The 18,409-nt window shown below is 37.9% G+C and overlaps 2 protein-coding genes across 5 annotated transcripts; one reads left to right on the top strand and one right to left on the bottom strand.

Annotated features, from left to right (window-relative positions):
* Positions 1-3,408: 3,408 nt before the first annotated feature.
* Positions 3,409-7,787, top strand: LOC4333162 (EID1-like F-box protein 2). Of its 4 annotated transcripts, none has more exons than XM_015774947.3 (3): positions 3,409-3,707; positions 4,055-4,875; positions 7,386-7,787. In XM_015774947.3, the coding sequence occupies exon 2, from the start codon at positions 4,113-4,115 to the stop codon at positions 4,854-4,856; it is 744 nt and encodes a 247-aa protein (XP_015630433.1). In that variant the 5' UTR covers positions 3,409-3,707; positions 4,055-4,112; the 3' UTR covers positions 4,857-4,875; positions 7,386-7,787. The 4 variants fall into 4 exon arrangements, with proteins under 4 accessions (XP_015630433.1, XP_066164488.1, XP_015630432.1 ...); XM_066308391.1 differs by having other exon boundaries at positions 5,392-7,787; XM_015774946.3 differs by having other exon boundaries at positions 4,040-4,875.
* A 955-nt stretch (positions 7,788-8,742) lies between these two features.
* On the bottom strand, positions 8,743-15,590 carry LOC4333161 (chaperone protein ClpB2, chloroplastic-like). Its single transcript, NM_001417850.1, has 11 exons — positions 15,367-15,590; positions 15,001-15,261; positions 14,523-14,741; positions 14,141-14,378; positions 12,775-12,970; positions 12,642-12,696; positions 11,939-12,089; positions 10,775-11,083; positions 10,369-10,634; positions 9,347-10,273; positions 8,743-9,198 (listed from the first exon to the last, which is right to left on the bottom strand). Exons 2-11 carry the CDS (start codon positions 15,247-15,249, stop codon positions 8,872-8,874), a joined length of 2,937 nt encoding a protein of 978 aa, NP_001404779.1. The 5' UTR covers positions 15,250-15,261; positions 15,367-15,590; the 3' UTR covers positions 8,743-8,871.
* Positions 15,591-18,409: the final 2,819 nt, after the last annotated feature.

Below are 18,409 nucleotides of genomic sequence, written 5' to 3'. Positions count from 1 at the left end.
GCTAATCAACTAATGTTAATAGGAGGTAAATTAACTCTTTATGTATTTTATGTAGTATTGCATCTGTTACGATTCGACTCTTCTTCCTAGTTGTTGTTGGACTCATATATAACAGTATTTAGCATTAACTTGTACAAACAAGAGAAAATGGTGCATAAGGATAAAATAGCACTCCTCCCAATCCATCATGTTCAAACCAATGCCTATATCTCTTAGTTGAATAGGCACAACCATAGAAACAATATTGACAATGCAAAGTGTCCATGAGCGGGTTCCAAAACTAAATACTTTCACATTTTTCTCTTTCCTCATAATTGTTCAGCTTCTTGGATTTTTTTTCCGAAGATATTTTTTCCACCGCGCATTAGTCGGTGCATGACGCACTGCTTGCTTTCTCCTCAGCATTTTCGGGGGTTTTTGTACGTGAGATGCCTCGTCGCGTAGCATGCTCTTTTGACAACAGACATGGCAAAGCTGATTACATCTAGCCATCGTGGCATTGTTGTCTCACCGAGTCTTCAAGACTCTGACCAAGCCATGCGATGAAGGCCAATTCGATGAATCCGAGGACACCATCCTGTGAAGCTGAGTAACCAAAGTGAATCGTGATCCTTGGGTTCTCTTTTTTCACTCTTCCAGGTGATCACCGTGACATGACGCTGATCACATGTCCACACCATCTGTCGAGTCTCTGGTGAGTTCTCCCAGATATATTAGTCCCGTGGCCGGTTTTCTAATATTTCAATTGTTGTTTTGTCCTTGATATGAATGAATTTTATACTTATGCATGACTAAAGACATGACTAAAGTTAGATTATAAACTTCCATGTTTTTTACTAAATACGAGGAAGTTATGATTTTTATAGAATAACTTATGTTACTCTCCCATCCTAAAACAGTACAATGAATCTAGATAGATAGATGTTATGTTCAGATTTATTGTATTAAGATGGGTTTAATTCTATCCTAAGTTAGGATATTCTAGGATTGAAGTAGTATATGAATAAACAAATTTTATACTTCCTCCCGTTCCATAATTCTTGACATTTTGAACAAGTTGGAGGTCAAACTTTTGTAACTTTAACCATCGAGAACTTTAAAAATATACAGTTTAAAGGAAATAAAACATCATATATAGATTTATCTTTCAAAATACTATAAGAAAAATAAACATGCATTTATTTATTGAATATATTACAGTAGAAAAATAAAGTTAAAGCTATATTTTAAAGACGGTCTCATTATCCAAAACTTGGAGAATAAACCAGCAGTGACCGAGGGAAAAAAAAGGACACAACTACACCGAGAGTGCTAGCTGGATAGTGCTAAAGAGAGACACTCTTCTTTTTAAAAAAAGCTACTAGTACACTCAATATCTATGTATTTTTTTTTCTTCTTAGAGAAGTTTCTCTTAAATTTCTCATCCGATTTATAATCCGATTACACCGTTGTGTTTGTAACAATTAAATCTTTACAACAAGATCTCACATGATTATATTTTGATGAAAAATCATAAATTACTTTTATAATATGTCTAAATTACTTCTAAATTTCACTAAGTTACTTATTAGACATATAAAAGTATATTAGACATATAAAAGTAAATTCAGTAAAGGTTAAAAGTAATTTGCATATATTATAGAAGTAACTTATAACAAAAAGAAAAGTAATTTTAATTTAGAACTATATCTAGATTTATTAATATATATATATATATATATATATATATGAATGTGGGCAATGCTAAAATGACTTACATTATGAAACGGAGGGAGTAACTCTCTGTAGTAGAAATAATTATATTGTGAGTGAGCTGAAATAAGAAAATATGTAGAGTAAATTCGCAAGTAAAGTGTACATAAGATTTATAAAGTCCACAAAATATAGAATTAACTAAAAACAATAATAAAAAATAATCAATTTAGAGCATTATGAATGTATAGAAGTAATTTAGTCAAATCTAAAAGTAATTTATATATATGATAAAAGTGACCTACGTATATAATAAAAGTAATTTATAAATATAAATATTTTTTCATCGTAATATAATCATGTAAGATCTTGTTGTAAAGATTTAATTGCAACGAACGTAATGATGTAATCAGATTGTAAATCGGATAAGTAATTTGAGAGAAAATTCTATAAAAAGAAAAAAATAGACATGCATTGTGTGCACTAGTAACAACTGGACCTTTCTCACGTAGCTGTACTAGCAGTACAGGACCTTCTCTCACGTACTAGTAGCACTGTACCTGCTCTCACGAATGAGTGCATCGCTCTTTAACACTAAATCGAGAGCGCTCTCGATTTAGATTTTGCGAAAAAAAAGGGGGAAAAAACCATGCAGTGAAGAGCAATTGGGCTGCCGGGCGGTCAGCCGGTCACCCTCTCTCTCTCTTAGCCGGTCACCCTCTCTCTCTCTTAGGGTTGAAACTAGTTCGGATAGTTTCCGTCCGTCCGGACCATTTTTCGGATTCGGATAGTTTCGGTCGGAACTATCCGGAAATTCTCGGATTCGGAAACGAATTCGGATATTTTTTTCTCGAAAACAAAAACGAATACAGTAAGGGTACTATCGGTCGGAATCGGAAAACGGTCGGAAACTATCCGGAATTTTTTTCAGATATCCGCAGATATTGACTAAATTTTAGAAAAAACACGTATATATACATAACTTTTTCATACGGAATCAGATGAAGACAAACTTTATATCAAAATTGTAGAGCTCGATGAGATCTACAACTTTATTATTGACTATTTTATTATTTGATGTCATTTAAGGTTCTAAATATTCATTATAATATATCATATTATTTTTTACAAAATCTCAGATCTACAGTTCAAACGACATCTGATGGAGATGTGTTCCATAACAAAGTTGTAGAGCTCAACGGGATCTACCACTTTGTAGTTTATAATATTTGTATTTGAAAGCATTGAAAGTATAAAACAAACATTACAAGTTTCGAAGATGTGAAGTAAAATAAATAATATCTTTAATTTATACAATGGTAAGTAAGTTATACATCGTAAAAGGTCTTGGGAATAGAAAATGATAATCATATTTGCATATGGATCTTTGATAGGAACAACCATAAAATCGATTTTCACATACGGTTGTGGGACTGTCTACAAAATTGACGATATAAATGTTGGAGATGTTGAACTAAAATAATAAGCGATATATCTTCCTTGATCAAGAAACTCAATTTGAGAGGTTTTTTTATATACCGGTAAATATTCGCTACCGTATTTGTTCCATCTCGTATTCGCTCCGTATCTGTATTCGATAATATTCGATTTCATTTTCGTATCCGAGTTTTCGATTAAAAAAAAATGAAAACGAATATGATAAAGTTTCCGTACTTTTTCGATCCGTTTTCATCCCTACTCTCTCTCATGATATCTGTCTGTCGCACACGGACACGGGGGGCACACGCTCGGCCGGCTCCTCTTCTCATCCTCCACCTCTCCCTTCCCTTCCGCCTCTACCTCCACCTCCACCTCACCTGCGCGCGCCTTCCCCCCATTGCCTCCGCCTCCGCCCCCTCAACCGGAGGAGCTCCCCCGGCTGCCGCTCCGTGGCCCGTGTCCCGTGGCCGCTCTCCTCCCCAGCCCTGGGTGGGTCGGCGTCGGCGGCGGGGGAACTAACCGGAGATCCACCCGGACCCGGAGGGAAGGGAGGGGGATCCCTTTGCCCTTTGGAGGTATCTCAGCTTGTTTTGGATTCCTCTTCTTTTTCCTCCAAGAGTCTAGTGCAAATCACTCCCCCCTCCCCGTTCTATCGCGGACGGATTTGTTTTGCTTTACTTTCTTGCTTGAGCTTGATGCGTGCTACTATATGTCCTTAGTAATCCTCCGATTAAATTCCATCTACTCATCATGTTTACGATGTTTCAAGCCACACGCACGACATATTGATTGGTTGATTGATGCTAGGATAGCCCCGTTAATTTTCGTGAGATTGTATTTTTGGACTTTCATGGATGACAGACGGTTAACCAAGCATGCCCGAACCATGGAACTTTGACTAATGCAGGGGGGGTGGGTTCAGGGGTGGTGGCGCGGAGGCCAGCGTTGTTGAGTGCGAGCGGAGCTCGGGGTGAGCTGAGATGGTGCTGGTGGTGAAGCAGTACCGCTGCACGCACTCCGCGAGCTGCCTCTGCCTCAAGGGGCACATCAGCGAGGACGCACTGTTCCTCGTCTTCCGCCACATGAACTGGAACCCGAGGATGATCGCGCTCTTCTCCTGCGTCTCCAAGTGGTTCGACGACATCGCCAAGCGCGTGCTGTGGAAGGAGTTCTGCCACGCCAGGGCGCCCAGGATGATGCAGGACCTGCACTCCGGCGGCAGCCACATCGTCGACGGCAACTGGAAGGCGCTCGGGAAGCTCCTTATCCATTGCGCGGGGTGCACCAAGGGTGGCCTGTTTGGTAACATACACGTTCCTGGGCACTTTGTTTTCAGGACCCGCTTCTCAAGGACCTGCGGAAAGAGCATCTTGCCTCCGCAGTGCAGGACAGATGTGTTGTACGTCTCGGATCCTTGCGAGCACCTTGATCAGGGTGAGGAAGGTGATTTGGGGTTTTTCCGCGGCATCTTCAAGTCCTTTGCTTCTTCAAAGGTCAAGAAGATGCTGATTGAGAAGCAAGCAAAGTTCCATCCAAAGGAGGTGTGTCCTTATTGTAAAGCCAAGCTATGGAACTTGCTGCAGGCAAATATGATACCCAGAAGTGCTTCCATAAGGTTGGATGCTTATGACGATTCTGTTGAGTATTATATATGCCTTAACGGACACATCCTTGGTTTATGCACTCTGATGCCTGTCTCTGATTCCGAGGATGCAAAGGAGTAGTTATCAAGACTTGAGTCAGGTACCTTTTTTTTTCTCCCTTTTGTACACATGTAGTCTACTGTTTACCTATGTAAAATAAAAGTTACTCCTACTGTGTATTTAACTTGTTCCTTTAGGATGTAATGATGTACATTCTTATAGAGTCACTAAGCGTTACTTGATTATGAAAACAGAGCAACGTCCTTTTCGAGAGCAACTGAAAACATTTTATGGAAACAGAAGACTTCCTTTTCGAGGAAATCTAAAAACACCAAATCCTAACTGTGTTCATGATGAAAATGTTGTACTTGGGACTAGACAACTAGGTGACTAGTATTCAATGTCACCCATCCTTACCTTTACGAGACTAGTATTATTGTGCTGGTCAAGCTGTCCTTAGAAGGCAAATTGTACTGCAGTTTTCCTACAATTGTGCTCTTGCTTGTTAGAACCTGCCATTTATTGACAGGGATGTTTGGTAGCTATAACTAAAAGATGATTCAATAGTATGTACTTGTGGTTGGGTTTGATCCTAATTAATTTTTGAATTATGCAGAGGCTAAGTTTTGGTAGACAACCTTTTGTTCTTTGGACAATATGATGAAAGACTAAAAGTAGTAGACTGAACTATTCTCAGGAAAGGCTACGCCATATGGGTGCTAAGATGGTCAGGATCAAGATACTAATTTTGGATGAACTATTGGAATCACTACTGCTGTATAGTAGAAGACTGATAGTAGTAGATAATAAACATCTTTTGATCACCAAGATAAATAAGCTTGTTATGCTAAGTAGATAAATTGTCCAATTGTAATGAATTACATCGAATCGGCATTGAAGTGTTATTTAATCTGATTGTAGTGTTCAATTTATGGTGCATCAAATAGCTTAAAACTTTTCCATATTGTGAATTCATTAAGTTAAAGAATAGCTGGGCTCTTGAGCATACCTTGTGATGGTTGCTTACATGTGTATAGGCTGTTAGAATATACAACGTTTTGTTTTGTGAACACGCATGCTTCAAGATTTTAGATTATGTTCCCGTCAAGAACAAAGCCAAAAAGAAAAAAAAAGCATGTGACTGTAAAACTTATTTATAAACATGAGAAAATTGGCTGCATGCATTTATCTTTGTAGATCATACATGCATTTTTTTTTGTAACTTTAATTTATCAAGCTTTATTGAAAATGAAATTTGAGAGGGGATGCCTGCCCTTATATATGTGTTAATTACTTAATTAATGAATTAACAAAATGGGGATTTCGAACTGCACCAGTCTAATTCAGGATGGGGACTTACGGCTTACATTATTTTTTTTTACTGTCCGACTAAAACACTTTAATTTCGTTCTTTTATGGCAATATGATGTTACATGGGAAATTCAACTTATATGTATACGTTTGATTTATCTCTTGGAAATGTTTGTTTGGGATATACTGCCTCTTATGTTAGCATCATGAGGTTCCACAGACTAAGTTTGGTTACGCGCTAAACCGAAACGGACCAAACCTGATTTACATCTTTTATCTTTTACCATTTATTTACAAAGTAACTTGATATACAAGATAATGACACATAATACACAGACCGATTTAAAAGGTAGTCTTTTTTACAATATTCCTACAGGAGGATAAACTATAGCTTCCTTCTCGTATATATTTTGGCACTCACTATCAACTATAACATACCAATGATGTTATGCTAGGATATTACAGAAGTGGTTCATATGGTTCCTGCAGGTTTTTTTTTTCCTTGTGAGATGATTGTCATAATTCTATCGTGTAAAAGCTTAAGCAGTTCCAAGAGAAACTTAATAGTAGATGAATTCTGTCTTGTGATAAATATAAGGAAAAAACTGAGTTTTTGTCCACAGAGAAATATCTCTATATATACATTTTTTATAAGAAAAGTTTATTCCACCTGTTCAGTTTGGCCTAGAATTCCTATATGGCATTGGGGACTGTCTACCCTTTTTTTTATTGGAACAATTTCCCAACTTCCATGTTGAATTGATGTCCTGACAAAAAAAAAAAAATGGGGGGGGGGGGGGGGGGCTGTTCATATTGTAACCAAAATAAACCTTACCAAATTTAGGCAGGATTTCTTATGTATTTATCAAAGTTTGGTAAGAAACTAAATGGATGCACATATTTAGCAACTTTATCAAAAAATGGTATGGTTTGAAATTGCATTAATCTGAACAAGCCCTAAATAAAAGGACTAACAGGACAGTACCAAAAAACAAAGCCTTAAGCTTTTTTACTTGTGTTTTAGAGAACTGTACTGTTGTTCTTCTCAGTGTAATTTGATAGTTCCATGGCATTGTTATCGTTGGATGTTAGTGTTGGCAGGAAGCAAACGTTGCCGATTACAAATGCATTAACTCTGAAGAAAAAAATTATACTGTAGAGAATAGTCCAATGAACTGGATGCAGCGAAACTGTAAATAGTCCAAGGAACACTAGACATTCTCTTAGTTTTCATGTTTCTGTAGAATGAAAAGCTTATGTAATGTGTTTCTAATGTGTTCTGGTCTTTCTTGCTGACAGGTGGCCTTATTCATGACTGGTCTGTGAATCTTGTACAATGTTGGATCTTGCTTTCTACTAAGAATCAGTAGCTCGATAAGAAAATGTTGTTTTTCTTGGTGCATGTACAATGTGGGATCTTTCTTTCAACTAATAGCCAGCAGCGTAACAAGAAACGTTGCCGTTGTATTATCTGCATTGTTCTTTGTACCAATAGAACATTAGAAGGCTCTATGTCACCACTTCCTTTTTTATGGGTACCTCATTACAGGTATCTTGTATTGTATCTACATGTTTTACATTATCTGACATGGCATGTAGCATTAAGGGACATTCGAGCTGTACAAATTTTGCTTGTGTGCAACACAGCTTCTCTGATAATTTTCACATCAATGTCGATACTCGATATCATGTTGCCCATAACCATGGTTGTGCATACTGTTCCACTGATGTAACCAGACTCGAGTTTCTATTACTTTTGACGAGCGTTCTTTCATCTGTTTGATGGTGTCACATTTTATTGATTTGCCAACTCTTTAAGATCAGAATCACTGAAGTTTCGTAGTTCCTTTTGTCGAATTATGGACAAACTATCGTTTTGTGGTTCCTTTTATAGCGATGAGCACAAAAGTCAGAGTTTATTTATCATGTTTATAGCTCGGAAGTAATTTCCAAAACCAAGTGAAATGAACTCCGGTTCTAAATATAAAGCAATCCGCTTTTAGAACGAATATAAATGTAATCTGAGCGGGCATTTTTCTTGGAAAATTTTGCTAAGACATCTAAAGTTTGTATAATTTATTGGTGAACATTGTAAAACCATATTATAGCTGGAGAACGAACAGAATAATTTGCCGCAAAACATTTTTGACCCAATTGGATAAAGAAATTAAAAAAAACAAGAATACCCATTGCTGAAATGAAATTGGAGAAAGAAATTAAAAATACAAGAATAACCATAGCTGAAATGAAAATTTTGAAATTATGTTATTCCCAATTTTGTCATCACCCAAGTACATTGTTAGCCTATATTATATTTTATCTTAACTACAACATCAGGTTATACTCATGTAGCTTCAGTGGCACTTTTGATTTTCTTTTTTCAAAAAAGAATTTACCTCTCCAATTGGGTCAAGATGTCGAACAAATTATTAGTTTTCTTATTCGTCCAACCATAACACGTTTTTATAATAATCTACCAACAAATTATATAAATTGAGTCTCCTATTGCAACATTTGTCTTTCTCTGAGTCCAACTGACGAACACGGCTGACAAGACAAGAGGTTACGCAGCTACGATAAACCCGAAAGCTTATCCTTGCGCACAGGCGATGTGAAGACATTTCGCTGGAAATATTAGAGACAAAATAACATTTCTCAGCACAGACTTTGTGCTTATGTAATGTTGAACTAGCAAGGGAAATTGTGTCTGTATACTATGCTATCCACTCAAGTTTGCTAATCTTCTATCTACATTTTATTCCTCATCTGCTAAAAGTTCGGCCCATCAAACAGCCGGCAAAAATTTCTCGTCTTCAGCAGCAGCTGGTGCGGATTCTTCACTCATTTTGTGGAAAACGAGCTTTTGCTGAGGGAGCTGACCATTAGATGGCACGGTGACCTGGGTGTCTACCAGGATGCTGTCCTCGTCCTTGAAATCACCTCTCAGGATACCCTTCGCCAGCTCGTTCTCCACATACTGTTGAATCACTCGCTTCACTGGCCTGGCACCGTAATTCGGATCGTAACCAAGGCTTCCCAGGAATTCGACTGCTCCAGGCGACACTTCGAGTTTGATCTTGCGATCGGCAATTCTTTTTTGTACTCTTGCAAGCTGTATAACAGGAAAAGCAAAAGAAATTCAATCAAGATATGAAAAGGTACCATTGAGTTTGTACATTGTTGTATATACATAATTCACATAATAATCATCGGTGTCTTGCGAATGTGAAGTTGACCTCAGCAAAGTAAAGAAGCTTTACCTGTAATTTGACAATGCTGTTGATCTGTTCCCTCTCAAGTGGCTTGAAGACAATGTACTCATCAATCCGATTCATGAACTCCGGACGGAAAACAGATCTTGCAGCATCCATCACCCTCTTCTTTATATTCTCATAGGCTGAATCAGTTGACCCACCTTCTTCATCCATGTTTAGTATGAACTGTGAACCAACATTGGATGTCATGATAATGATACTGTTGGTGAAGCTCACTTTCCTGCCCTGCGAGTCAGTAACCCTTCCATCGTCCAATATTTGAAGGAAAACATTGAATACATCTCCATGGGCTTTCTCAATCTCATCAAACAAGATAATGGAATATGGCCTCCGACGAACAGCTTCCGTAAGCTGACCACCCTCTTCATACCCAACATAGCCTGGTGGTGCACCAATCAGTCTTGAGACAGAATGCTTCTCCATGTATTCACTCATGTCAATCCTAACAACAGCTTCCTCAGTGTTGAACATAAAAGCAGCAAGGGCTTTTGCTAGTTCCGTTTTGCCAACTCCTGTAGGGCCCATGAACATGAAACTGGCAATGGGGCGATTTGGATCGGACAAACCAGCCCTGGATCTCTGAATAGCCTCAGAAACTGCTTTGACTGCAGGATCCTGCCCAACAACACGCTTGTGCAGTTCTTCCTCTAGATACAGCAACTTCTCCCTATCAGATTGCTTTAGTTTAGATACTGGAATACCAGTCCACCTGCTCACTATTTCTGCAATATCATCTTGGGTGACCTCTTCTCTTAGCATGGATTTCCCAGAACTTTGATATTCATCTAGCTCTTTCTCTGTTGTTTGAAGCTGGCGCTGCAATGCGTTCAGACTGCCATACTTCAGTTCAGCAGCACGATTGAGATCATACTCACGTTCGGCCTGCTGGATCTCCACATTGACCCTATCAATCTGTTGCAGCAGTTAAAAGCAAATGAGATAACTGACAAAAGCAATTATGCTGTTATATAATAATATAAGCTGCTAAATTGGGAGTTATATTTTACCTCTTCTTTAATAGATTGAATCTTAGTCATCACCGACTTCTCACGCTCCCACTGCTCAGTCAGGTCCTTCTGCTTTTCTTTCAATAGTGACAGTTCTGCTTCAATTCGAGATAGTCTGTCCCTTGATGCTTTGTCTGTATCGTTTGTTAGTGAGAGACGTTCCATTTCAAGCTTTATTACAGCACGATCAATCTCATCTAGAGCAGTTGGCTTGGAAGTTATCTCCATTTTCAATTTGGCAGCTGACTCATCAACCAAATCAATTGCTGTAAAGAAACACAGCTACTGGTTAGGAAGAGCCATAAAAGTTCTTGATAGAGATTATAAATAGTTATCCTTCATAATGCTTGATCATCTTATTAGCTTCTAGGGAAAACGGAAAATAACTGGAGGGGAGAAAAGGCACCTTTGTCCGGCAGAAATCGTCCACTAATGTAACGGTCTGAGAGAAGAGCTGCTGCCACAAGTGCACTGTCTGATATGCGTACCCCATGGTGCAATTCATATCTCTCCCGTAATCCACGGAGTATTGAGATTGTATCTTCAACTGAAGGTTGATCAACATAAACTTGTTGGAAGCGACGCTCCAATGCAGGATCCTTCTCAATATATTTGCGGTACTCGTCAAGGGTTGTGGCACCGATACAACGTAGCTCTCCCCTACCAAGCATCGGTTTTAGAAGATTACCAGCGTCCATGGCACCATTTGTTGCACCTGTAACAAGATGAATGCTTATAAATTTCTGAATAGAGTCAGGAAGCAACTGACATTCTTGAGTAGTAAATTCATAGAAAGAACAGACATGAAAGGGCTCCCAACAGCCAAACCTTGGTATTTTATGCAAATTTCAGTAAATTAGAACAGAATTAAAACCAAGCTGCTACTCAACTTCATGTCATTCAAAGTTGTGATGAAATGGATATGACCATGGCCAAAGAAATTACTATGATTGCATTCCATCTCAGAGAAACCAATTGTTTATCGTGACAGAGAAAGGAAACAAAATGGATAGCTGTGCCAGCATATGTACGGGGTGCTCAAAATACATTTATGTAGTTCACTTTTCAAAACTTCTAGAAAATATTGTGTGAGAACAGCGATTGTGGGAGTAAATTTATGTAGTCCTATCATTCAGGTATATAAAACCTTTGGACAGATCTCATGGCTCATAGCCTATATGTACTCTTTTCTTCCATAAGCACTGATTTATTTATAAGTTTATACTAAAACTACAATTCCACAGAGAACGCAAGATTGAGTTGGATCTTAAAATTTCAAAAAAAAAATTGCCTCCAAGTTAGTGTAATGAGTGTTCTCTAGGTAGAACAAATGCCATATAAAGTGGCATTGGCAAATAGATCACCTTATGCCATATCAGGCAGTAATAAACTAAGCACAGCTAAACCACTTTGTGATGTACCGGTCGCTGGTCTAATAACTGTATTCATTCTTTCAATAATGCATGTCATCTTCCAAAACTTCTAAATGATATTCAGATGAAATAATCTGTATACAGGAAAAATGTTCCAGTAAGTCAAACAAATAACTGAACATTCTACATCTAATTACCTGCTCCAACAACAGTGTGAATCTCATCAATGAAAAGAATGGTTTGTCCATCAGAATCTGTGACTTCCTTGAGTACAGCCTTCAGCCTATCCTCAAATTCCCCACGATATTTTGCCCCAGCAATCAAAGCACCCATGTCAAGTGCAATTAGCTGCTCAAAAGAAAATGAAAATTTAGGGGAAGCAAAATTAACATCGGGTCTTCATGATGCTCTTGTTCTTTTGAGCTTTTCAGAACATAGGAACTTCCCTACATTAGCTCTAAGCTGAGAATTCATAATTAAGGAACTAGTGCATCGAATACTATACATCCAAACAAAAACACAAGATTATATAGAGAGTACTAGGAAACTGTGATCATTTTATAGGCTATTCAACACAAAAGCTTCAGTAACCAGGGAAATTTACAGAATAAGCAATATAAAAACCAGTTATACTATAAAAACCAGTTATAGTAGCAGGCTATGATATAAATTATAAAAGTTTACAGGCGGAAGGTTATTCTACAAATAAACTGGAATAAACCATGGAAAAATACAGAATAACAATCACAGCAATATATAAAAAACCAGTTACGATAGAACTTTTTACGAGGCTATGATATAAAAACTTACAGGAGGAAATAAGGAATAAGCAATAACAAGATTACGTATATATTAAGCACATCAAAAGCATAGCATAAATACATGAATGAGTAAACTTACTCTGCGGTTTGTTAGAGCTTGCGGAACATCTCCTTGCACTATCCTCTGAGCAAGCCTAAGAAAAATTTAAAATCAAGTTAGAGCTTGATAGACTGCAGGGTGAACTACTGTGTGAAATAGACTGTTTTAATACCCTTCAGCTATAGCAGTTTTCCCCACACCAGGTTCACCAATCAAAACTGGATTATTCTTTGTTCTCCGAGATAAAATTTGAATGCATCTACGAATTTCATCATCTCTTCCTATAACCGGGTCAAGTTTCCCCTGACGTGCCATGGCTGTGAGGTCCTTGCCATACTTGTCCAAAGCTTCATATTTTCCCTCAGGATCTGTGAAATCATTATTTCAGATGACATTGCATATGGAAAATCAGAAAAGAAAATATTGCATATTTATACTACCATGAAAAAGAGAATCATCCAACACTCAATGCCTACTATAAGCACCTGCATTCTTGGTAAGAACATCTCAACTCTTCACCTTTCTTTTCTGTTAATCTCTTCTATAAAAAAAAATACTGCAGTATTTGGTCCACAAAAGAGAGCAGAGCTCCATCTCTTACCCTTCTATTAATCAACAATCATGCTGTTGTAAAAATGATATGCTAGAGTGCAAAAAGGACCATTTAAAGGTTCCTTTAACCATACTGCTTACATAACGAATGGGTTACATATCAAACAGATCAAATTACCCATGAATTTTATGGCTTTATCTTGTAAGATATTCGTTAAGTATATTTTCTAAAAATTATCAGCACTTCCTTTCTTTTGTTCCAAACTGCATCTCTCTAATTAACAACTTCATGCATTATTACCTATACTCCTATACTACCCTTATTTACAAAACAAAAACACACAACCTCCTTACATGCTGAACAAATGCTGATTTACCAAATGAGCATTTAAATACTGCAGGTTGCTTACGGCTTTTTTTACATTAAAGAAACCTAATAGTATACTGAGTAAAAGAGCAATCCTTTATCCATTGTATTTGTGTGAAAGAAACATTTTGTCCCTTCAAATGCAAGCAGAGAATATAGAGTAAACTTCACAAAACTACACATACTTTGACCAAACTATCACAAAACTACTGATTTAACACATTGTATCATAAAATTACAGATTTAGCAACAAATTTATCGCAAAACTACAGATTTAAGAGTAAGTACTATAAAACTACAAAGTTAATATTAAAGTTATTACAAAACTACGGATTTCAGAGTTTAAATCCTTAGCATTTTTTTTATGTAAAAGCTGCAAATGTTGTAGTTTTGTAATCAAATTGATGCTAAACCTATAGTTTTGTGATAATTTTCTTACTAAATTTGTAGTTTTGTGAAACTTCATATTATATCTGTAGTTCTTTGATATATTTGATGTTAAATCTGTAAATTTGTAATAAATTGAAGATGAGGATATGACCATCTAGGCATGCTTACAGAGCTATACAGCACATAACAAATCAATTTATGTCATTTGGATGCAATAGAATCCCCGTACCTTGATCAATCACATTTTGTTTCCCTCTTATTGATTCAATGGCAGTTTTCAAGGACTGTACGGTAATCTGGAAATCCTTGAACAGCTGTCTTCCAAATCGTTTATCCTCCGCAAAACCAAGGACCAGATGCTCAACCGAAACAAATGAATCACCATACTCTTTTTTAAAGTCTCGTGCTCTTTGTATCAGAGCTTCCAAGTCACGTCCCAACATGGAACCAGGATCTTCACCCAACACCTGAACCATTGAAAAGAGCATGAGATAACTGCCTTGAAAAAAATTGATCATAAAACAACTATTGTGTAGAGTACTGAAAGAATGTTCGGATATTCAATGTTTTCTAAAAAAAAATCATGGATGCCCGTGTTTAGGACAAACTACCTTAGGCTGCCGCTGGATGAACTTCTCTGTGGCATCAAGAAGCCTTGTATTATCAACTCCAGCTTTAGAAAAGATTCGACGGGCGAGCCCATTCCTTTGCTCCAGCAATGATTTCATCAGATGTTCAGTCTCCACAATCTGGTGTTTACTCTCTTTCGCTACTTCAGGCGACGAAACAATCGATTGCCATGCCATCTCAGTGAACTCTTGTTGTGTAATCTATCAACCAAAAGGAATTATAATAAGATACAGAAAGGTAAATGGGATAGAATGGGAAACTCTACTGGGTGGTGCGCTTGATCTACCTAGAACAATGTGGGGTGTACAATAAGAATATGGTATTGTATATGGATCCAAGCTAACATATTTAATTGTCATCACTAATATTTCTCTAGCGTAAGGATGGATCAGCACCGACCCCCCCCCCCCCACCACCCAAAAAAAATAAAACAAAATGCAGACCAAAAGAGGATCTTACCCTCCCATTGCTGGCGGCGCACCTGACGGAGAGCGTCCGCGGCGGCATCCTCCCCACCACGGGAGGAGGCACCCACCCATCTCGCCCTCCTCCTCCTCCTCTCGACAACCGAAGCGCCCTACACCGAGCCGACGACGACAAGGCCGCCCCCCTCCTAGCGCCCACGCCCCACGCCGCGGCGACGACCGGCGCCTGTGCCGCCGCCATGGCGGGCCGGAGCCCCGCGGCGAGCGGCGGCGCTGCGGCCATGGCAGGCTTGATCTAATATATAACAATAATAACAACAATAATATACCGTACTGAATCTGCGGACACGCAACAACAACAACCGGCGGCTAACACGCAACAACAACAACCGGCGGCTACCTCAGAATTCTCTTGAGATACTAGAAGTAGATTGTTCAGTTCTTCAGCGGCGGCGGCGGGAGATCGGAGATTGGGATTGGAGCGGAGGCGAGCGCGAGGATAGAACGGTGAGGTGGCGAGGCGGGGTGCGGGTATAAATAGGTGGCGGTGGGCGTCGCGGCGGCGGGGAGGAGAGGGAGCTTCTGGGAGGTTCAGGGGGGAACGAGGAGGGCGTGGATGGATGCAACGGAGGAAGATAGGGGGAGAAGAAGACAAGACACAGGGCTAGCTGCGTGTGTTGTGTGTGTACTTGTGTGCTTCGGGGACCTGCGCCGTTGGATCTCCGGGTGGACGACCGGATGTGAGCCTCTCTTTCTGCTGCTGCTGGTGGTCCCTGTTGAAAGGAGAGAGGGTCAAGATCTCTCTTGTTGTGTTCCTGGGGTCTGGAACTTTTTACATTTTTAGTCTTTGTGAATATTCATTAGAGTAAATTTTTACGACTATACCTCTCGAAAAACGTATTTTACTAATGGATATCTTTTTTCTCGGCGCCGAGATTCAATGTCTCAACATCAATGGCACTGGCGTCAGCCGCCAACACTCTTATCCCACGTGATAGCTAAGTCATTTATGTGAAGGGATCAACACCAAATAGACTGATGCCAATAACTTGTTTATAAAATATTTTTCTTATAAATAGGTCCTCAGCGTCAATCTCTTTAGCAACGACCCCTGCTAGACAGGTGAGGATGTCAGTGCCAAGATGTTGGACCTTGGCGTCAAGGTTACTGGCGCCAAAATAGATCCATTCATGAAATAAGTTTGTTTTCGATATTTGTAAAATAAGTTTTTTTTTAAAAAAAAAGGTAAAACATGCAAGTTCCTGGTAGCAGCTTCCATGTTTCCTCAAAGACATTTTTTCAATGTTTTTTACGTGGATGAAATAAAAATTACTTCTATTGATAACAAATTCTAATATCTATTATTATAAAAATTAAAAAAAATTTGTCGATATTTTGGTACATCATCCGTGTATAAGTCGGTTTTTAAGTTCGTTTGCTTTTGGAAATATATATCCGTATTTGAGTCAGTTTTTAAGATGGTTCACTTTCGGTAATATAGAAGGAATTATATAAGAAATCTGTTTAAAAAAACTCGTATGCTAACTTGAGACAATCGGACTCCTAACTGCAGCTCATGATTTTCTAAAAATATATATATCCAAGCGAACTCCCATAGTAAATTTCATCTTAAGTAAACCATATAACAATAATAAGATTGAAATAGACTTCACCCGTCACAACGCACGGGCATTTTTTCTACTAAATACCATTGCACAATAAGTTATGTTTTCTGCTTGCCACCACCATCATTTATCTATCGCCTTAGTCTGTTATCACCTCTTATAATTACCTCTAGAATTGATTAAGCACCGTGTATGCACTGTGTGAGCTCTTTAATTAGCTCATAGCTCGGGTTGCCAATTCGTGATTTGTGAATGACTGGATGTGAACAGATGGCCTATTGAGTAAAACATGAAGAGGAATTGAGATATTGTATCGCTCTTCTCAAATTGCATAGTCCTCATCAGATCCGGTCATTGTCTCGTTGATGAAGCTCATGTAACTCAAGAGGAACCACGGCCAATTCTAGTAGTTGATGAACCTTAAACTCAAAACCAAGATGCACCTTTTGTTTCTATTTATGATGTTAATTGTCTCAAAAGTGAACCAGGCTTAAGACTTCCTGTTGAAAGCTATCATGTCAATAAGCAAGATGATGTTTGGAGAGCATATATTCTCAAGGGCATGTGGTAACATTACTGATGTGAATTCTCACCAGTGGCGGACGCAAAAATGAGATACGAAGTTAAGAAATATATATTGAGATATTGATGAAATATAATACTAATCGAGGATATTTCTACAAATAAATAAGCTTCAAGTCCTTTTTTTTACATCCATTTTCTTTTTGAAACTCGATCAAATGGAATATATACTACTATACATGCTATATGATGGGTATTTTGCAAGGTACAAGTGTAAACCATGTCCTATGGTATGTCCGTCCCTGGCTGTGAAGCATAGAATTGCTCTCTTTATCCTCATTACACATTTTCACTTCCAAATCCACAATAAAGGTCTAAGTGAATAAGTCAATCTACCCTTATAACGAATTTTATTCTCTTATGAGACCTTCATAATGACATTACCAACTGGTGCACCTTTCACAAACAAGTTATATTTCTCTTGAATTTTTGTTTTGTGCATTTGTAACAACACCCCGTGCCTTGGATTTGTTCTAATTTTTCCAACCACCGTAAAAAAACTACTACTTCTATTGCTAAATATATAACATACCATACAAAACCCGATGTCCTTATATTCAGATAGTTGTACTTACGAAATCAAATAAAATTAAATTGGTATTGCCGTTGCTTAACATATACTACCTCCGTCCAAAAATGTTATAACTTTTGGCTATGAATCTGGACAACAGTTGTCCAGATTCATAGCTAAAAATGTTTATATTTTGGGACGGAGGGAGTATATTTCAAGGTGGGAAGCAAGGACAGACCATAGGACAAGGGGGTACACTTTACCTTGCAAAACACCCATCATATAGCATGTATAGTAATCCCTCCATTTTAGGTTATAAGATATTTTGACTTTAGTTAAAGTCAAACTACTCACTTAAACTAAGTTTATAGAAAAAATAATAACATTTTCAACCCAAGACAAATTTATTATGAAAATATATTCAATTATTGATTTAATGAAACTAATTTGATATTATAAATATTATTATATTTGTCTATAAACTTAGTTAAATTTGAAGTAGTTTGATTTTAACTAAAATAAAAACGTCTTATAACTTGAAACTATATTCCATTTGATTGAGTTAAAAAAGAAAATGAATATGTCAAGAAAAAAACTAGACTCGAAGCTTATTTATTTGTAGAAATATCCTTAATTAAGATTATATTTCATCAATATCTCAGTATATTTCTTAACTTGGTACCCCATCTGAATATATCTGCGTCCACCACTCAACAGGTGAAGAG

This window comes from Oryza sativa, chromosome 3, assembly GCF_034140825.1.
Source record: "Oryza sativa Japonica Group chromosome 3, ASM3414082v1".
Taxonomy (NCBI): Eukaryota; Viridiplantae; Streptophyta; class Magnoliopsida; order Poales; family Poaceae; genus Oryza; species Oryza sativa.
Note: the sequence above shows the minus strand (reverse complement) of the source record. Positions and strands in the feature narration are given on the sequence as shown.